At 38.5% G+C, this 22336-nt stretch overlaps 2 protein-coding genes across 2 annotated transcripts; one reads left to right on the forward strand and one right to left on the reverse strand.

The window, feature by feature from the left end:
- Nucleotides 1-2194: 2194 nt before the first annotated feature.
- Nucleotides 2195-2847, reverse strand: LOC121266000 (histone H4). Its single transcript, XM_041169686.1, has one exon. It carries the CDS (start codon nt 2706-2708, stop codon nt 2397-2399), a length of 312 nt encoding a protein of 103 aa, XP_041025620.1. The 5' UTR covers nt 2709-2847; the 3' UTR covers nt 2195-2396.
- An 11211-nt stretch (nt 2848-14058) lies between these two features.
- On the forward strand, nt 14059-16886 carry LOC121266301 (organelle RRM domain-containing protein 2, mitochondrial-like). Its single transcript, XM_041170084.1, has 4 exons — nt 14059-14368; nt 14908-14976; nt 15831-15937; nt 16515-16886. The coding sequence occupies exons 1-4, from the start codon at nt 14212-14214 to the stop codon at nt 16620-16622; spliced, it is 441 nt and encodes a 146-aa protein (XP_041026018.1). The 5' UTR covers nt 14059-14211; the 3' UTR covers nt 16623-16886.
- Nucleotides 16887-22336: the final 5450 nt, after the last annotated feature.

Genomic DNA, 22336 nt, shown 5'->3' on the forward strand with positions numbered 1-22336 from the left:
CTCTCGATTTCACAAAGATAAATTCTATAATAGCAAGCAATCGACAGTAAAGGAAGGTTGAATGAAATGATGATGAGAAATAGATTAGATCTGACAATCAAATGGAAGCCACTTATCTTGCATTATATGAACATTATCACCCTTCCCTATTTGCCAAATGCAACCAAGAAAAGAAAAAGAAAAAAAAAAAACTCCTTAGCTACAAAAATACTTCTCTAAACATATGGTTTACAAGTTAAACTTGAATGCAGAAAATCCAAATTATGAAAATATTTGGCTTTAAATACTTGATACAACAAGAATTGAGGTTCAATTAAAAACCTCCACCCTCCATTTACTTAATAAAAAAAATAATAAATTTTATTTGATTTAAAAATTATTTTTAAGTACAAATTTAATTTAAAAATTATATAATTTTTAAATTTACTAATACATATTTTATATAAATTGTAATGTATTAATTTTTAAATTTATCAATACATATATATACAATTTATAAAATATAAATATATATTTATGTTTATATATTTTTATATATATATAAACTTCTCATCCCCTGAATGCCCGAAAGTGTGATTGAGATATGTCCTTGACAGGATACATGAAGAATAAGATGAGATAAAAAAATTTATAAATAATAGTAAAATAATTTAAATTTTAATGTTATTTAATATTAAAAAAAAGAAAAAATTAAATAAAAAATATTATAAAATTAAAATATTATTAAAATATAATTTTTTAATATTTTAAAAGATTCAATTATTTTTTACATTTTATTTAAAAATTTAAAACAAAATTAATTATTAATTTAAAAATATTTATATTTTAGTATTGTTTAAAAAAATAAATAAATAAATAAAATGATACGAAAGACTTTCCAAACATCCCCTTAAGATGCGTCTGCTTGTTCCTCTCCCTTTTTGATGATTTTTGTGTTGCTTACTTTGTTTTGTTGCTTTCTGTTATTGTTCATTAATTTTTTTATTTTGCGACATCACTTCGACTTCGATTACGATTTCGATCTCTCCCCCATTCCTGACAGGAGAGAATGGCAGTGGCCCTACGCGGAAGCCCAATGCCTTGCTCATTACCTCACATAACATAATTTACATAAAAAAAAATATTTACAACCATTACGTAATTATTTTAAAAAAAATAATTAAAAACTAAAATTTATATAAAAAAATAATATAATTTTTAATAATAAACCTCATTTTCTTTTAAAATAATTACATAATATTTATCCACTCTACAATTATAATTACGTAACATTTACATATTTCAAAATACATTTTATTACTATTTAATATTCCGTATTTATTTTTTCAATATCATTTATTCTATAATTCTTTTTTCAATTCCATACACAAATACCGAATACCTTCCGACCCAAGGAACCGTATTCTTTACCCTCGCTCGGGACAAAGCTGTTAGTGTTGAAAACTTGAAACAGAACCTATTACATTTACTGAAATATAAGTAGACGGAAAACATAAAAACATACAATTTTTATAACATTTTATATAATTAGAATAAAAGTTAAAAGGTAAATACAAACGTATAACCCTCGAACATTATTTAAATAAATATCTTTCATTTCTTTAAACATAAAAATAAATTATACGTGCACCATTACGCCGTAAAAATAAGATCACTTTGAATCCAAACATCTGAATGCTCGAACCGCCCATGACGAGCACAACTGGGAATGGAGTATTTTCACACCGACTTAGCTGCACACCACCATTACAGAAGGGACCACGACCCGAGGCTATGAAATTTGAAATTTGCTGAATTGTCGAGCCATCTCAATTATATAAAGTTTGAAATTTGCTTTGAAAAGCTTAAAAAGAAATTTATAAAAGAGTACCAACCGGCTAATCCAACTTGTTGAATTAGCTTGGCTGAATTTGCCCGATGCCTTATTGTCATCGAAACCTCGAGACAATCATTTTTCCTTCCTTAAAAAGCTACCAAATTGCACAAATGGTAACGAAGTAAGAACTATCTCCATAGATCTGAAATTGAACAGCTAAAATCTGGACCAGCTTTTCCCAAACGCTTCTAATCCGCCCATACCCAGGCCCCACAAAAAATTAAACGAAAACAAATTACTCGTTCCAAGAACAATTAAGGATAACATTAACAGTAAAAAGAACTCAAGCTACACAAAAACCTTGTGCTATCTGGGAAATTACCTGGAAATCATAGGACGTAACATAGAAAGTTCAAATAATAGTTCGAGAGAAATTCAGCATAAGTTGAACCAAGGGCTAAGAAGTTTTCGCTAGAAGCAATCCAACCTACATAACCAAGAACTCTAGACCAGAAACTACGACTACAGCAATGGCAATTAACTGATTTACAGCTCTACAAGAGCATAATAGCAAACCAAATCAACCACCGAAACCATACAAGGTCCTCCCTTGCCTCTTGAGCGCATAAACCACATCCATGGCGGTCACCGTCTTCCTACGAGCATGCTCCGTATATGTCACCGCGTCGCGGATAACGTTCTCGAGAAATATCTTCAGTACACCACGCGTCTCCTCGTAGATGAGGCCGCTGATCCTCTTGACGCCGCCTCTCCGAGCCAGACGGCGAATAGCAGGCTTGGTGATGCCCTGGATGTTATCGCGGAGAACCTTCCTGTGCCTCTTGGCTCCTCCCTTACCCAGACCCTTGCCTCCCTTTCCACGACCCGACATTTCCACACTCAGACAGATCTAGGGTTTTGAATTGGGAATACTTTTTCTTTTGCTTCGGTGAAATTTCGCTGTATGCGGTTGACAGAGGAGGATTGGATATATATAGGGAACACCGGTGGCGGGTGAGATTTGTGTTTTCTGTATGAGCAGTGGGATGCGTTTTCAACTGTTGGATTTGGGAAGTTATGAACGGTTCATAAAGTCGATCCGCGTCATCCACTGTTGATGAGTTTGAGTCGTCGATAACGTTTCAATCAACGGATGATTGTTGTCAGAGAGTGTTTTGGGAGGATTGTGTTTTCTCTCCAGTCGCTGATGTGGCGCTACTGTTATAAGCACTTTTGAGGATGGCTTGTTTCGTGTTTCTCGACTTCTTCAAGGAAGAGCGGGAATACGGGCCGTCAGATAAGAAATGGTTTGGATTGAATTATTATTTACATATTTTAATTCTTAAATCTAATTATTATTTATAAATCATCTCAATTTCTCTTATTTTATCTATAATTTAAGGGAAATTTAGATTTCAAATTCATCTCAACTTATCTTAATTTATCTTATTTAATCGTTACAATTTTTTTAAATTTTAACACAAAATAAAATAAATAATTTAATTTTTTTAATTATAAAATAATAATGATATTAAAATTAAATATTTTAATAATATTTTATTAAATTTTTAACTTTTATCTCAACTCAACTCAACTCAATTCAATTCAATTCAACATTCACACGCAGCCTTACACCAGACCGAAATGTCTTTGGGATCGCTATGGGTGCTCGATTCGGCCCACACTCGGTTCGATTCATCTTAGTAGATCGATTTGGTTTTGATCTCGAGTTCAATTATTAGAAATTTGGAATAGATTATTTATTTAATAATTTTAGAGTGTAATATTATTTAAATAGTACTATTTATAATTTTATTTATAAAAAATTTGTAAAAGATTATTTTGTTATTTTCTTTTTTAAACTCAAGTTTTAAATTGAAACTTTTATAATTTTTAATTTATAAAAAATTTATAAAAGATTATTTTGTTATTTTCTTTTTTAAACTCAAGTTTTAAATTGAAAGTTTTATAATTTTTAAAATATTAATAATTAACACGTAGGTAAATAAGTTTTTTTAAAATATAATTAATATTTTTCATATTACTTATATTTTAAAATTTTTTAATAACTTTTTATTGAAATATGATCAATATGATCGAAGGTTGAAAATCTGAAATGATGATCATAAATTTCATTTGTGACGATAAAAAATTGCTGAAAAAAGTAGAAAAGTCACTGTAAATAAGTGAACAGTAAATTCAGCATCAACATTTCCTATACATTGCGTTGGATTTCAGCGACGACCCAAAAATCATTGCAAATAAGGACTATTTGTGGTAATTTTTTTTTACTGCAATCTTAAAATCGCTAAAAAAACACATGATTTCTTGTAGTGATGAGTATCAAAATGCAATATCCTATCAATGGATTTAAAAGATGAGGCGGAATAAAAATACTTTTCATTTTACAGGGCATGTCTTATTCAATGATATAAATTAAAGATACATGTAATTTAAAGTGTAAATTAATTTTTTTAATAATTTGGAATGTAGGGTAAAAAAAATGATAGTTCATATATCAAAACCATAATTATAAATCAGAATTATAATTAGGGTTATAAGACTATCGACCCGAACCATCTAGACCAGACCAAATCGATAGTCTTATAACCCTAATTATTCTTTGTGGGGAGGTAGGTTGATCCGCTCCTTTGTCATGATGGGGGTTGGAGTAAATTATTCGAGCTGCCGAGGAGGCTGGTCCCACTCTCCCAGACGAAGAGGTTGAGCCACCTGCACACCAATCATTCTTTGTGGGGAGGTTGGTTGTTTGAGTAGTTTGGACCCGCTCCCGCCCGCCATTGGAGTTCATCCTTCTCAACCCAGATTGACTAGAAGTCTAGGCAAGGATTAGCAGCAAAATGACATATGAAACCCATAGTGCCATACTGCAACTTCTTGCCGAGCACCAAGACGTATTTGCCTAGAGCCGCGAGATATACCTTGAATAGCGCTCAAAGTCATATAGTACAACCTTAGTATAGATCCAAAGGCCAAAGGAGTGACGTAAAAGCGTCGAAGCATCAGTGCAAAAAAGAACATCACCATAGCCTAGGAAGTGGACTGTCTGTTGAGCTCGAGATTCATCCGAGAAGGCCATAACCCGAAGTGGTTGTCCAACGTAGTGCTCGTTAGGGGTGGGCTCCAACTCCGACGGAGTCGGAGTTGGCATTTCCGACCTCCGACTCCGACAAAAGTCGGAGTCGAATTTTCCCTCCGACTCCGACTCCGAACGTAGTCGGAGTCCGATTCCGATCGGAGGTCGGAGCTCCGAACTCCGATCGGAGGTCGGAGCCCCGAACTCCGATCGGAACTCCGAACGGAGGTCGGAGCCCCGAACTCCGATCGGAGCTCCGACTCCGAATAAAATTTCCGAACTCCAAACAAAATTTTGTTCTTTTTTTTATTATTATTTAAATTTTATTGTTCAATTTCGTTTCAGATAGTGAGCAACATATATATTTTTTTAAAAAGTGAAACGATCTACAAATATTTGGTTTATTCAAGAGTTCTCAATAATTTAAATATTCGTTCTGATTTTGTTACTGAATTTTGATTATATCTTTAATTGTTTTATGTCCGCCTGAAATTTAGCATTAAAAGTGCTCATGACTCATGAGTTGAAAATTACATAAATTTAAAATTTTATAAAAAAGAATGATGGTACGAATTTCTATAATTCGATTAATTTCAGTTGGATAATAAATTCTAAACGTTTGAGAGAGGATGAATAAGTACTAATAGAAATTATAGAATAAAGAGTACTTATCTCACGTCTTTGCTCGGGATATAACTACATAAATATAACTATATAAATAGTTTAAAAAGTAAATAACATGTATGATGTAGCCATAAGTTATAACAGTCTCATTTATAACGTAATAACAATATGACTATAATTTAAAATATAACTACAATTCGATTAAACACGGATTTCAGTCAAATACTTTTTGTTCCATTGGTCATGCCTGAAATGAAGATAGAAAGTAGCAATCAATAGATGAAAAAAAATTGATAATAAAAAATTGAATACGGTAAAAGAATAATTTTATTCTTACCAAGAAAGGAGGCTCTCCCAACTCCATCCCAACTCTCAAGTAGCGTCCGTTCCAGACTCTCAATCATCGGTAATTATGTTAGGGTTCACAATTAGATCTATAAAATCATAAAAATTAGAAGTTAGAAACATTAAAAATAATTAAATCATCATTTAAAAGCATATAAACTTACCCGATTCAAGCCTATAGCTCTCGGCATCAACGCCAACGGTATCTAGTCCAATAGGCGTTTCACTTATCCAATTCTGTGTGCAAACGAGGGCCTCCATGGTTGACGGTGACAATGAACTCCGATAAGCATCCAACACGCGACCTCCAGTGCTAAATGCCGACTCTGAGGCAACTGTAGTGACAGGAATGGCTAGCACATCTCGGGCCACACGGGAAAGGACTGGATACTTGGTGGAATTAACTTTCCACCAAGTTAATAACTGAAATACATCACTAGGTGCCTCGACAGCTTCCATAAAATATCGTTCAACCTCAGATATACAATGTATAATATTCCTTGTTGACATGAGTTGATGATACTGCTGTATAATACGATTGCCTCTAACCCCTACAGATGGGTCAGTATCACCTGAGGAAACTGTCAATCCTGTCGGCCTCGAATGTGAGGAGCTACCAACTGCGGATGAAGGCTGAGCACTAGTACTGTAGTGATGATATAAGTCATCAACATCACTTTTTAGCAATTTAATAAACTCTGCAGCCTTCACTGCCCCGAGGACGGAATTTATCCAAAATTCTAGAACGGCAAACTTAACTCGGGGATCAAGGATCACAGCCACAAATAGCAATCTATTTATCTTCTCAATATTCCCCCAATATTTATCATATTTGATCTTCATCCTCATAGCCATAGCAGATAACAATCCAGCAGAGTCAGTACAACTATTTTCCAACTGGAAGTGAAGCTCCGAGAGCTCGTTGAAAAATGAGTTCGCAGTCGTATATTTGGATCCAGATAGCCGCATGGTTATCTCATAAAAAGTTCTTAAAAATTCAACAAAATAACTCACACTGGTCTAATCATGTGCGTCCGGCGCACCAAGCCCCTGTCCTGCTGGCTCCAACAAAGCATACCTCAGACCCCCATCCTCGACCTCCATCCTCTCGAATGCTTTTTGGTACTTCTGTGCCACATCCAACATCATGTATGTAGAATTCCATCGAGTCGAAACGTCCAAGCACAACATACTAGAACATTCAATCTTCAGATCTTCTGCTATTGCCTTAAACTTGGCAAGCCTTTGAGGGGAACCCCTCACATATCGTACAATGTTGCGGACTCGGGTTATGGAATCATGAACCTCTTTTAATCCCTCAACAACTATGAGGTTAATGATATGAGCACAACATCGAACGTGAATAAACTCGTGGGCCCGAATGACATCATCTCTCACCGTCGTGTTCCGCTTAAACCAATCAATTGCTGTTTCATTCGCACTGGCATTGTCAACTGTAATACACAGCACTTTTCGAATTCCCCAGTCCTTTAAACAATCATCCATCTTCTCCCCAATGGATGCACCTTTATGATCCACAATTTCTTTAAAACCAATATTTTTTTATGCAAAATCCACTTACTGTCAATGTAGTGTGCTGTGATACACATGTAGCAGACGTTCTGTATGGAAGTCCATGTGTCAGTCGTAAAAGACACTCTCTGGCCAGTGGTAATAAACATCTTCCTCATCTCCTCCTTGTCCTTCGCATGCCTCTTCATACAATCTCGCATCACTGTATACCGTGATGGAATGGGAAATCGTGGCTCAACAAAATTTAGAAACTTTCGAAAGCCTCTTTTCTCGACTGTGGTAAATGGCATCTCATCAGTAATTATCATCTCTGCAAGCATGTCCCTCAACATCTTCTCACTGTATTGAGGGATGACCAATTTCTTAGTCTGTGTACCATCAGTGGCTGTCGAAGTTTGGTAACTGAGGTTGGTCTGATCAGTGGCTTGCAATCCCTTCGCTATCTTATATCATTGACAACCATTTAGATGTGCTATTAACACACTGGTACCTTGCTTCTTCGAATGGCATCTACAAAGTGATCCACAGTAATGGCATCTTGCTACTGGGTTCGCAATTTCACCAGGAATTTTGGTGAAATGCTCCCATGTCCACGACCTCTTTTTAGAAGGTCGTGGTGGTTGATCTTGCTCAATGGGCATCTCCTCCTCTTCGTTGAACATATCCTCATCCTCTATATCAACTGGGAGTGGGAGTCGACTACTCGCACAAGATGTAGCTGCTCTAGATGTAGCTGCTCTAGATGTAGCTGCCCTAGATGTGGCTCTAGGGGTGGAAGTACCCACCGGTGTAGGAGTTGTAGCATTGGCATCCGCCACATTCCTTTGTGGACGATCATCTCCACTATGTCTAGGATCCATATCACAATCAATGAAGCTGAAAAAATTAAATTAGAAGCAAAAAATTAGTTTAAAAATAAACTAGGCTATTGTATTATACAATAGGACATGTATTATTGTATCATAATATATTATTGTATCGATGTATTATTACATCGAGGTTCGGTTGACTTGCGCTCGACTCAGCGGAACCCATCCAGAGATATTCGTTCGACGTGCGCTCGACGTGCGCTCGAGCGGAAACCATCCAGAGAGGTTCGCTCGACATGCGCTCGACGTGCGCTCGAGCGGAACCCATCCAAAGAGGTTCGCTCGAAATGCGCTCGACATGGCGCTCGAGCAGAATCCATCCAGAGAGGTTCGCTCGACGTGCGCTCGACATAGCGCTTGAGCAGAATCCATCCAGAGAGGTTCGCTCGACGTGCGCTCGACTTGACACTCGAGCAAAACCCATCCAGAGAGGTTCGCTCGACGTGCGCTCGACATGGCGCTCGAGCAGAATCCATCCAGAGTCTGGATTCCAGACTCCAGAGAGGTTCGCTCGACGTGCGCTCGACATGGCGCTCGAGCAGAATCCATCCAGAGAGGTTCGCTCGACGTGCGCTCGACGTAACGCTCGAGCAAAACCCATCCAGAGAGGTTCGCTCGACGCGCGCTCGACATGGCGCTCGAGCCAATGTTCAATACAACGTGCGCTCGACTTGCGCTCGACACCTCGCTCGAGCGCAAGTCTGCAATACAATGTAAAATTCAGGGTTTTGAGCGCCGTGTTGGGACTATATTGAATATTCAATACAACCAATTCACAAGAATCACAACTGCAGGCTCCAATTCATAAGAGACGTGCTTGAATTAAATTTAGGGCTCATAAATTTAGGGCTCACCGTAGGTGGAAGATGAGTAGAGGAGCAACGAGGAACGGCGGCACGGAGGAGCAACGACGAACGGCGGCACGCTGGCACTAGGACGGAATACGCGAGAGAGAATGGATGGTTCAGTCACTGGGAGTTTGGGACGGGAGACGCGAGAGAGAAGGGAGAAGGAAGAAGAAGAAGAACTGGAGAAGGAAGAAGAAGGGGAGAAGGCTTCCTTAGGAAGCCATATAAAATGACGCCGTTCCATATTAAGTGGAACGGTGTCGTTCAATATTTTTTTTTTAAACCCAGCTGTAAAACGACGTCGTTTTACCGCTGGGTTTAAAAAAAAATTTCGGAGTCGGAGTCGGAGCTACCTGGAGCTCCGACTCCGACTCCGCTTCCGAATCACTAGTTGGAGTAGTTCTGAATTCCGACTCCGAATTCCGACAACTCCAACTCCGTCGGAGTCGGCGTCGGAGCGGAGGTCGGACGGAGTCGGAATTCTCAGAATTTTGCACACCCCTAGTGCTCGTAAAGAAGCCGAGCAGCAAGTGGAGAATGTGTATTGACTTCACCGACCTCAACAAAGCCCACCCGAATGACAGCTTCCCATTTCTCGCATTGACCTGATTGTCGACTCCACGACGGGTCACCGTATGCTCAGTTTTATGAATGCCTACTCTGGGTATAACCAAATTCGTATGAACCCTGAAGACGAACAGAAGACTTCGTTTATCACTGAATGAGGCTTATATTGTTACAATACGATGCCTTTCTAGTTTAGGAACACGGGCGCCACCTACTAGCAATTGGTTAATCGTATATTCAAAAACCAAATAGGAAGAAACATGGATGTCTACGTGAATGACCTGCTGGTTAAGCGGGACCATAGCATAGCACTTGAACGACTTAAGGGAAGCTTTCACGATACTACGACAGTATCAAATGAAGCTGAACCCACCAAAATGAGTTTTTGGTGTCGGATCAGGAAAGTTCTTAGAATTCATGGTGTCCAAACGCAGAATCGAAGCCAACCCCGAGAAGGTGGAGGTCATCCTCAGCATGGCCCCACCCCAAAACATAAACGAGGTACAAAGGCTGGCTGGGTGAGTGGCCGCTCTCAACAAGTTTATATCAAGATCCACCGACAAGTGTCTAATTTTCTTAAAAGTCTTGCAGAAAGCACATGCATGGGATGACGAGTGCGACCAGGCCTTCGAAACCCTCAAGAAGTATCTCACGAGCACACTACTCCTCAGCCAACCCCGGTGTGGAGAAACAAGGACCCTATACTTGGCGGTCTCCCTTCAAATTGCCTCATCGGCGTTATTGCACGAGGAGGATGGGGTCCAAAGGCTGGTCTACTACACCAGTCGGGCATATCGCAGGGTCGAAGATAGGTACCCCCGTATAGAGCAACTAGCCTTTGCGCTGGTAGTAACAACACGCAAGCTACGCCCATACTTTCAAGCTCACCCAGTAAGAGTCCTCATAGAAATCCCCCTAAAAAAGGTGTTATAACGTCCGGACGCCTTAGGCCGGCTCATGTATTGGGCAGTAGAGTTGAGTGAGTTTGACATCGACTATGCACCGTGGAACACCATCAAAGAGCAAGTGCTAGCAACTTTGTTACTGAGTTTACTGGTTTCTCGGCAGAGAACAATGATGCACCTTCTGTGAAATCCTGGCAAGTTTTCGTTGATGGCTCATCTTGCCAGCCTGGAGGGGGAGTGATAGTGCAAATCGTCACATCCGAGGGAGAGGAGTACAACTACGCCATCAAATTGGCGTTCAAAACCACAAACAACGATGTGGAGTATGAAGCGCTACTTTCAGAGCTAATGGTAGCCACGTTTCTAGGTGCCACCGAGATTGAAGTACGAGCCAATTCTCAAGTAATGGTAAATCAAGTGCGAGGAGAGTTTGTCGTTAAAAGCAAAAATTTGAAAAAATATTTAGCGCTAGTAGAGGTCGTGCTCACCCATTTCAAGTATTTTCAAATTCAGCAAGTGCCAAGAGCAGAAAATCAGAAAGTGGACAAGTTGGCATGTGTGGCGTTTGGACAGGACTTGCCAGAGCAAACAGTGATCCGAACTGTGGAAGTACCTGCTGTGGGGATCGAGGTAATGGAAATACTGCCCGGAGCCCCAGACCGGGCGGAGGACATAATTAGATATTTGGAAACCAATGAGGTACCAAAGGACAGATAGGAGGCTAGCAAGATCATAAATAAAGTAGCGCGCTACACTCTAATCGAGGGAGTTTTGTATCGGAGGGGTCACTCGGCGCCTCTTTTGAGGTGCATCTCCTCGGAAGAAGCATAATACATGTTGATAGAAATACACGAAGAGATTTGTGGGAATCACTCAGGAGGACAGGAGCTGGCCGAAAAGGTAATGAAAGTGGGTTATTACTGGCCTCAGGCCCTACGGACGCCAAGTACTATGCACGAAAGTGTCGGAAGTGCCAAGAATATACCAGGATGCCCCATTGCCCAACGGGGGAATTAACGTGGATCACGTCGCCTTGACGTTTCGCCCAATAGAGAATCGACTTGGTAGGCCCACTTCCCTTGGGCAAAGGAGGAGTTAAGTTTGTGGTGGTAGCTGTGGACTACTTTACCAAGTGGGTTGAAGCCGAGGCCTTAGCAACGATCACAACGAACAACATCATGCGGTTTCTATGGAGGATGGTAGTTTGCAGGTTTGGCATCCTGCGTACCATCATATTGAATAATTGGAGGCAATTTGAATTTGATCACTACAACAATTGGTGCCGGGAATTGGGGGTTGAGTTTCAGTACTCATCCTTGGGACACTCCCAGTCTAACGGGCAAGTTGAGGTGACTAACAAAACACTAATGGAAATGCTCAAGAAGCGGCTGTGGGCAGAAGAACTCCCTGCCATCTTGTGGGCCTATCGGGTCACAATGAAAACACCGACTGGGGAAACTCCCTTTACCATTGGTTTCACTTTCCTGAGCCCCTGCTCATCTCAAACTTCGCTTATGATTTTCGTGTAGTTTGGAGTTGGCGACAAGGTGCAGGCATCCTCCGCAGGATATGCCTTGCTTACCCTGCCATTCGTAGGCATCTCTTTGCAGGTGTGTTCATAGCTTTCTTCCATTGTGCCCTTTTCACTCCTAAGAACTTAGTTCCTTTGCTGGTTAGCTTCCATGCCACTGGTAATATTGGTGAGCTTCCGAGTTGTATGGAACGAGTTGCCTCAGGTGCACGAAGTATACGTAAGACCTAATAAAGATCTCACAGACGGCGCTATTGTTAACGTCGTGTTTCGCACACATTTGGGTCAGGTTGCGACATCTCAGGTATTCTGAAATGGGTCTGCAAAGATATGAAGAAAGACAGCTAGGTGAGGGCAGCCTTGAGGCCAGGGAGTCTCCGATGTCAAAGTTAGTAAATATTCTTGGAAGTTTGTAAATAAATAAAATAGTCTAGGTATTAGAGAGAGTTTCTCGTACTTAAAGCTTGTTATTTATACCGTGGGTTGGGGAGGTGCAGATTGTGTCTGTCTCCACAGAGTTCGTGCCCCTCCTATTGTTTCTATTGTCAGAGTTCTTTAATGCGGCATGACTCTGCAATGGCACCATCAATGTGGCATGTAGCTTGGCAGCAGCGCCATTAATGCGGCATGGTTTCCAGACTTTGCTTTTACCCCTTGTGAGCTGTAGATGTTCTGATGTCAATAGATCAAGGGTCTTTCGCATTTTCTGATGTGTCCTATGCAAGTTCCCAGGTTCAGAATGCGGCCATGTGATGTCAGGCTAACCTATACTATTGGTTACTAGACTCTTTTTCCTTGTACTATTGGTTACTCAACTCTTTTTCATGGTAGACACATTGCTCCCTGTACGGTCTTGGTAACTCTTGGGCAGGGCATTGGGCCGAGACCCAATAGACTTTGTGAAGTAGAGAAAATCTCCTTACACTTATTTTGATAATGGGATTCTTATTCATAGATCTTCGAGATGAAATTAAATAAATATGCATCATCTATGCTTCATATAAAAGGTATTTTTGTTACCTTTTTCCCTCCCATCACGTAAAAATGATAAAGATATAACATTATCTACAAATTTTAGTAATTTTATTTTAAATATTTGATATTTTTGTAAAATAATAACTTTTAATAACTTTTAAGATTATATCTGTATTATAACTTTTAATAACTTTTAAGATTATATCTGTATTATTATTTATTTTACTAGTCTATTAATAGAAAATTGCAAACAGGTCATGTCAATGTTATTTTGGGTAGCTAATTCGACACACTTTAAATGTAATCATAAGTTAATCGTTGCAATAAAGAATCATACGGCATATCATAATAGAAAAACTAATGATTGTACAATTTTTGTTTTTTTTGGCATAAATTCATTTGTAATTTTTAGATCTAAAACTTTATTTTTGTAATCAAATTATGATAATGTGTGGTATAAAGTCTTTTCAATAAAATTATTTTTTATATTATTACTTTTTATGTTATTGGTCTTTCTATAAATTGACATTACTTTATAAGTTATTTTACAAAATATTCCTTATTTAAATAAAAACTATATAAAAAATTTTGAAAGAATTATATAGATATCATTTTTAACTTATTATTGTGTTTTCTAAGTTTTTATGCTACCAAAATAACGATAAATTATATTTATAACTTTTAAGCTTCTTAAGTTGTACACATTTATTTAAAAAAGAATTAAAATTTATATAAAAAATTATTTTTTAATAATAAATTTTATTAAAAAAAGAAAAAGAAAGATGCCCAGCACTTTCTGCCGTCGTAGGTAGCATTACTCCCAAACCAACAGTCCGGACCCGAAGTAAAAATAAAGAACCATTCTATATCCGCAGCACACCCACCTGATTTTTTTTTTTTTTAACCAGCAAACGATGTGCTGCGGCTGATGTTTATATTTTTATAAAAATAAATTCATAATTCATATATAGAGTATAGAGTCATAGACCCAGCAGGGTTTAGGGTTTTTGGTTGGCTCATTAACTTCATTCCCCTTTCGTCTGCTACACCTGACAGCTGTGTTGTTTGCTCTACTACAACATCGGACCAACCCGACTACAAATGGCGCTCAGGCCCGGACTCATGAGGCGGTTTCTATCAACTTCGTTATTCTCTTCTCAATCCTATGCAGCCGCCACCGCTACTGGTTCAGCCTCTGTTGCTAACACTGTTAGTGATAAACCTGCCGTTGCTCCTTCGATGACCCTATTTGTCTCCGGTAATTTTTTTCTTCAGCACAATTACTATTTGGCGGTGTTCCTGTCTACCATGAGTTGATTTGATTGGTAAGGGTTTTGTCTCTATGAGGTTTTTTGCATGCCGAGAGGATACTCTGTTCATCCTGGTGATTCTTTTATTTCAGTTGTGATTTCCAATATTCCGCCTTCTAAAGAAAGGGATTTGTTGTATTGAATAGGTCTGGAAATTGGGATTTTTATGTTATTGTAAAATGGTGAGCTTTTTCCCAAATCAAAGATAAGCGGGTTCTAATAGCTAGTTGGTCTTGTAATAGAGGAAATCTCCATCTTCTTTTAAATTTAGTATTCATAGACTCCTTATACCTTCCGCTTAAAGCTAATGGATGGTTAGGGGTTAGGGGTAGGTTTTCTCATTCATGTTCAATTTTTTTATAAGGATGGTGCACCAAATTACATTCTTAACCGTGGTTGGTGTCCAGGCAGATACTAGTATTAGCAGGAAATTATGGTTATATGCATGATTATGGCCTCATAGAATAATTCAACATTTGTGCTTCAGGGCTTAATAAAAGAACCACGTCAGAGAAACTTCAGGAAGAATTTGCTAAATTTGGTGAAGTTGTTCACGGTAATATCATGTTTCTTACTGGTGCCACATTATTTTTTTTTCCTGTCTTTTTGCTGTATATGAAGCAGTGCATTCCTCACTTTGTAAGATTTTCATTTTGTTAACGTGAACCCCAAACTAAACAACTAAAACTCGATTAGTTTTTGGATATCAAAATTGTCAGTTGCTTTGGAGGTGTGATTTCTATTTCACCCTTGTTTTTTGGTCAATATTGAGCCATTTACAGAATATCATAATGATTTAGGCCTTGAGTTTGTCTGGGAGGAGTGATGATTTAACCAAACCAGGAAATTCCAATTCAGTTAAATAAGGGCATCTTATAATTGAATGATCAGAACAATTCCTTTCTGTCTCAAATATCTTCACATATCATCGTGGCCTTATGGGAACTTTTGAGTACACAATTATATGGTGGCATTATAATGAAATGGGAAAGGACAAATGGGCAGTATAATTGAGTCTCTTGCCACTTACAAAATAATGAGTCTCATGTTACTTAACAGATAAGTGGCCCTCGATGTGGAGGAATTGGAGTAGTTAACGTAAAAGAGTTTGGATGGGATTTACTGGGGTCTTTGGATTGGCACTTAGCCTGTTTAATATTTAAGTAATATGGTTCAAAATTTAATGCATGTGCAACTTTACCCATCCGAAATATCACACACACACATATATAAAAGTCACCATTAGGTTTATTATGTTATTTCTCAATCATGCATTGGGTTCTTATAAAAAAAAAAAAAATTCTCAATCATGTATTGGGTTGATCATGACCATTTTGCGATCATTGATCTTGACTGTTCATAGAGAATTCTTGGTTATTCGTATCTTGGTTTTTATTCCCTATGTTCCAGCCAGAGTGGTGACGGACCGTAATTCTGGATACTCAAAGGGCTTTGGTTTTGTGAATTATGCCACCTTAGAAGATGCAGAGAAAGGAATCAAAGGGATGGATGCACAGGTCTGTCTAACTTGAAATTTCTGTCGACTCTGTTCTTGATTTAAAAAAGAGAAGAAAAAAAAAAACAGGATAAGATGGTACCGGTGTCTGAACCATTTTGAGCAATTGGTGGAAAACATATCTGATTTGTGCATATTGACCGTTGTTTATGCTGTTTTTACCCTTTAGGTTTTTGCTATTAACGGATAGTTTTGATGTTTAGAAGTCAGGAAGAAAATTATCCCGTAGGATTTTAAACAAGAAATGTCTGTTGACTTGAAAGTTGTTATAGCAATACCAACTAATTGAGATTGAGAGCTTTCCTTTTGGTAGTACTGATTACATCACAGAATTGAGTTGCTTGGAAGTTTTGCCATGGAATTTCGTTGGACCAAAGTTGGATTCTCTCTCACTCTCTCTCTCTCTCTCTCTCTCACACACACACACACACACACACACACACACACGAGGATGCTTGATTTTGTCTACAATGTCAGACCAAACCAGTTTTTTGCCATTGTATTGTAGGTGCAATTTGACTAGATTTCTTCTTGGCACAAACTTAGTCAATGTTTTATTGCTGTGCTTGGTGTTGCAGTTTCTTGATGGATGGGTAATTTTTGCTGAATATGCGAGGCCAAGAACTCCTCCAGGACAGTCGGCATCTCCAGAAACTTACCAACATTTCCCACCTGCAAGAGGGTGATCGGTTAAACCATTAATTGGATTGCGAGGTATACCAACTTTTGAAAGGAGAACTTGCTGTTGTTTATGAAACTCTTTGGTTTGGCTCACGACATTTGTTGGTTGGACGAAATCTAAGCAGCCGCTTCCATCCCGCTGAGTGATGGAAAGCCGATAAAAACACTATAAGACTTTATTTTTATTTTTATTATATTATTATTTCGAAATTTTAGGGAAACTCCATTGTAATTTGTAACTCTTTAATTTTAAAGATAATTCTATCGGATCCTTTTCTCCCTAAATAAATGGATTATCTCGGCTTAAAAAAAAAAAAGAAGGATTATCTCGATTATTCTCGAGATTTTACGTAGCAATGTGATTTATCTTAATCGAGTCATTTTCTCACGTTTATTTCACTTCCCCTTTCCTTCCAAAATTCCAGCACACAACTCACATGGTCGTCAGTAACTATTAAACCATTCGGAGTCGGTCGAAGATAAAGGGAACGCTACAAACTGCTGGAAACCACCAAGCCAAAAAAGATTAAAAATAATTTAATTATATATACAGTTATTTTTGTATATTTTTTTGTGTATTCTTTTAGTACAAATTGATGTGATTGGCTGCGTTTTTTTTTTTAATATAAAATAACTGCCGAGTATTGCCACTGAAATGACGGAGTGCACAACGAGTACGCGTAATTGACTGTCATGCAGCATAATTGAGATAGATGAGAAACACTAGGTACAAGCAATTTTGTACCAAACGTGTACCAAAGATGATGTGGAAATATTTAGTTTTTTTATTAAAATAAAGAGAGAAAAAGCAAAAGATGAAAACGAAAGAAGAAGACTGGATCGTCTTCGTCTCCCCTCCGCTTCCCATTTTCACAATTTTTGATTTTCGTTCCCTTCACCATTCAGCAAAAAAGCAGAGAGGTGTGGCTTTTTGTTTAGTATTACTGTCTAGTCCTGCTCCTAGTCCACAAACCATTCCCTATTCTGAATTTCACAGTCCCAACCACCTCCCCCCACACTTGTTACTCATTCGTAGGTACACTAAAGTGGATATGGGTTGCATTGTTCTATCTTCAAAATTGAAAGGTAACTTATCTCTATTCTGCACTCGCCAAAGCCAAGAAGCCACAGCTCCCATTCTTCCATGGTGCTCAGATGCGATCCCTTCTTCCATGGATTTATTTATAGGAATGTTATCGATCATCCCAGTTAACAATCTCACAAAACCCACCAATAAATAAATTTAGTGGGCAACTAAATCCAAAAAGCAACGTATCCACATTTTTTGAATAACAGTTTTTCCCATTTTCACTCTATATATAAAGAAATGCCCTGTCTCTCGTCTCATTTAGGATTGGAGAATCATGGAGTGGAATCACAATCCACTCATTTTTCAGTACCTAATACAGATATAATAGAACTATCAATAACTTAAAAACCTCAATCTCTCTCGTCGAAAGGAAAAAACTCAGAAAAATGACCCTCGCCCACTCACTTCTCGTGCTTGAATTTATGTCTTCTTCTTTATCTGGTAACCACACCCTTATTCCCAATCACCATAGTCCCACAAAATTGGGTTTTATATGGCCCGCCTTCCATCAACACGCATCGTTTCATTTTCAATTTAAACCCAGCTTCCACGTCAGCTTTTGGTGCGCATCGGTGCACAAAGTCGCCTTCAACAAGAGTTTTCCTTAGAGAATAGGGCGAGCAACGTTGTTGACACCTAACACACAGGCAAGCTTTTAACGTCCACCCTCTCACTCACTCTCTCTCTCCTTTGCTTTTCTCTAATCGAAAGACACCTCAATTCATGAAGGTGCCATTGCCCAGCAAAACCACAACCACGCCAAAAAGTTATGTTGCCCAACTCCTACTCGTAACCACAAGCACCAGCCTTTGGAACCACCAAAACAGTACACCCCGCCTTGCTAAGGATAATAAAAAACAAGGACGAGCCCCATATGCGTGAACCTGAGATACCCAGTGACCCATTACGTCTCCAACGCCACCCAACTCATAGGAAACCATTGGGACAGTCATGGAAACCACTGGTCGACTCTTACCCATCATCCTCGTACCACCTCAGGATTAATGCATGTTAACCAAATAAGATAAGATAACAAAAGTCAAAGTTGTATAAATCATACATGTCATATGCATAAGTATGAATGTATCATATTTTCACAAATATTTGTTAGGTTGTATGTGGAGACTGGTCAGTGATCAAGAAATCGAGAAACAGAGAGTTCGCTCGACTGTCGCTCGACCTACTGCTCAAGCAAAGCTCAACCCATAAATTCATTTGAGGTGCACTCGACAGTGAGCTCGAGTGAGATACAAACCCTAGTGTTCACTCGAGCTGCGCTCGACACATTGTTTGAGCCAATGTTGATTGGCTATTCGATCGAGGCGCGCTCGATGCAACGAATGACCCAGTTTTTTCCAGATTAAAGTTTCCAGCATTGTTTCTATTTATATGTCATATTTTGACTTTATTGTACACGTTTTTCAGCAATTTTCAGTGAGAACAAAAGATGCAAAGTGTGAGTGCATATTGAGAGAGAGAGAGAAGCCCTAGAGAATGTGAGTTGAGATTCAGTGATTGTAATATCATCTGAATTAATAAAACTTCTACAGCTCTGTGGACGTAGGCATGTTGCCGAACCACATAAATTGTGTGTTGTGTGATTTTGATCGTTACTTGCTTTTATTAGTTTGTCATCGTTGGTGTGTGTTTTGCACACAATTGGTATTAAGAGCCAAAGTCGGATCTGAAGGACAACGATGGCTAGAGACAAATTAAAAGCACTCGAGATTGGGAAGTTCGATGGCACTGAGTTTGGGTATTGGAGGATGCAGATCGAGAACAATCTTTATGGGAAGAGGCTTTATCTTCTACTGTTGGGAAAGAAGCCGGAGTGCATGGACGATTCTGAATGACATTTGTTAGATCGACAGATTTTGGGGGTTGTTCAGCTAACCCTATCTAGAACAGTGGCGCACAATGTTATTAAGGAGAGAACCATGATGGATCTCATGGCGGCTTTGTTAAGTATGTATGAAAAACCATCAACAAATAACAAAGTGCATCTAATGAAGAAATTGTTCAATCTAAAGATGTCAGAAGATATGTCTGTGACCCAACACTTGAATGAATTCAATACGATCACAAATCAATGATATTTTGTAGAGATTTAATTTGATGATTAGATCAGAGCGTTGATTTTGTCGGCAGTATTGCCAAATAGCTGAGAGGCCATAAGAATGACAGTGAGTAGTTCAGCCGACAAGATGAGACTGAATTACGATGACATGCGTGACATGACCCTTGCTGAAAAGGTACGTAGAAAAGGCTTTGGTGAGTTCTTAGGTTCGGGGTCGGCCCTGAACGTTGACAATCGAGACAGAATACATGACAAGTTAAGCTCTAAGAGTTATGGCAAAAGCAAGACAAGATTTAGGTAGCAGATCATGTGCTGGAGTTGTGGCAAACTTGGCCACATCAAGAGAGACTGTAGAAATCAAGAAAGTGCTGAGAATGACGCTGTGAATGTTGTGGCTGAAGAAATACATGATATCTTAATTCTTGTAGTGCACAGTCTGATTGATGATTGTGTGTTAGATTCAGAGACTTCGTTCTATAGCACCTTATATCGAGAGATCATGCAAAATTATGTTACTGATGATTTTGAAAATATGTATGCGGCTGATGGAGAGACATTGTATGTAGTAGGAGTGGGTAATGTGCGCATCACACTTTCAAACAAGGGTGTGTGGAATTTAGAGCAAGTCAGACAAGTTTTAGATATGAAGAAAAACTTAATCTTTATGGGACAACTTGATGATAACAGTTATGCAGTAGTGTTATTTGGATGAGCGTGGAAGATCACTAAGTGTGCGTTGGTCTTGGCGCATGGTAAGAGATCTAACTCTTTGCATTTAACATCAGAGTCCAGTGATGTGTAGGGAAATACAGGAGTGCAAAAATGCAGGCTTGATCGTGCGAAACAGATGATGAAGCAAAATGGAGTTAATCTTGTTGTTCCTCATGTAAGCTTGGGGAAGTTGGCTGAGGTTGCCAGGATCGATTCGAGACTGGATACTCTTAGTGTAGTGGGAGTTGTGAGTCGCCCAGTGGATGTGCTGACTAGGGCGATGTACGTGGGAGACTGAAGTCAGACTCGACTTCAATGCATCTTCTGGCTTGAAGACAAGAGCTGTAAGCTGCAGGGGTGGTAGGGCTTGGTTGGAAACAATGGGTGGCATGTGGAGAATCAGTCTCTAAGATGGAGATTGTTGAGTTGGATGAGGAGAGTTGATAGTAAGCAAGAAATCGAGAAATAGAAAGTTCGCTAAATTGTCGCTCGACCTAGCACACGAGCGAAGCTTAATTCATGATTTCACTCGAGGTGCGCTCTACAATGAACTCGAGTTGCGCTCAACAGTGGGCTCAAGCGAAACTCAACCCGTGAGTTTGCTCGAGTCTCGCGTGAGTAGACTTGAACGAGACACAAACCCTAATATTCACTTGAACGAAGGACCAAATTTTTGCTAAATTAGGGTTTCCAGCCGTTTGTATTTATATGTCATATTTTGACTTTATTTTACACATTTTTCAACAGTGTTTAGTGAGAACAAAAGAGGTAAAGTTTGAGTGCATATGAGGGGAAAAAAAGTCCTCGAGAATATGAATTGAAATTGAGTGATTGTAATTTCTTCTGAATTAATAAAACTTATGCTGCTTGGTGAACGTAAGCACATTGCTGAAAAATTATGTGTTGTGTCATTTTGATCGTTGCTTGCTTTTATTTGTTTGTCATCCTTGGTGTTTCGAATTGAACCACGTAAACCGGATTGAAGCCGATTTTTAAAAACCCAGAATCTGGGTTCTTGGTTGCGCTCAAATTTTTTTTTTTTAATCAAAGCCTACATATTATGAATATTTTTTCATGAAAAAAAATGTTGATACACCATTCAAACTCTATTTATTTAATTTTTTAAATCAAAGCCTACATGTTCCTTAACACCAATAAAAAGCCACATGGAGAAGAGTATAAAAAAAAAAAAAAAAAAAACATAAAATGGATGATTCATTAGATACAATATGCATTTTTCTTTTGAGTTCTATCCATTTAGTTGCTAGAAAAGAACAAAAAAGAAAAAAGAAAAAAAGAAACATCAAAACATTCAAATCGAAAAAAAAGGACCAAGTGTATCCCGATTTTTCTATGCAGGTATTGGCCCGGATTTGTTTCGGGCCTGAAAAAGACCTGGCTTGAATGAACAAGCTACTTGCGTGATAAATATGTTGAGGCAAGTACGCTTTCCACCATTAAACTAAAAAACGTTTTATACTCCAAACTCTTAACATTAACACATCACACCTTTAAACTATCAAAAAATTGCAATATGCACTGTTTGTGGCAGTTGAGATTGTGTCACCACAATCAATTTTCACCTATTTCAATGAAAGTGTTATTATAATTTTTTGATAGTTGAAGGGTGCAATGCGTCAATACCCATAGTTGAAGGGTGCAATGATAAGTAGGAAAAATTCTACACAACAGGTGTGTGGTGTAGGGCTGCGGTGCAGAATAACTCTTTCCTATTTTCATGGTTTACACAAACCCAGCTTGTTTCCAACCTTAAATTTCTTCAGTTTTCATCAAACAAGCAACAACTAAGATGGGCTATGGACTAAAAGTTCCAAGGGAAA

This window comes from Juglans microcarpa x Juglans regia, chromosome 5D (assembly GCF_004785595.1).
Source record: "Juglans microcarpa x Juglans regia isolate MS1-56 chromosome 5D, Jm3101_v1.0, whole genome shotgun sequence".
Lineage (NCBI taxonomy): Eukaryota > Viridiplantae > Streptophyta > Magnoliopsida > Fagales > Juglandaceae > Juglans > Juglans microcarpa x Juglans regia.

Bases quoted from the DNA above. Each gene is read 5' to 3' on its own strand.
- LOC121266000 (XM_041169686.1), bottom strand. From the start codon at position 2,708: ATGTCGGGTCGTGGAAAGGGAGGCAAGGGTCTGGGTAAGGGAGGAGCC.
- LOC121266301 (XM_041170084.1), top strand. From the start codon at position 14,212: ATGGCGCTCAGGCCCGGACTCATGAGGCGGTTTCTATCAACTTCGTTA. The intron at 14,977-15,830 runs GTAATATCATGT...CCTATGTTCCAG, and splicing joins ATTTGGTGAAGTTGTTCACG to CCAGAGTGGTGACGGACCGT. The intron at 15,938-16,514 runs GTCTGTCTAACT...TTGGTGTTGCAG, and splicing joins TCAAAGGGATGGATGCACAG to TTTCTTGATGGATGGGTAAT.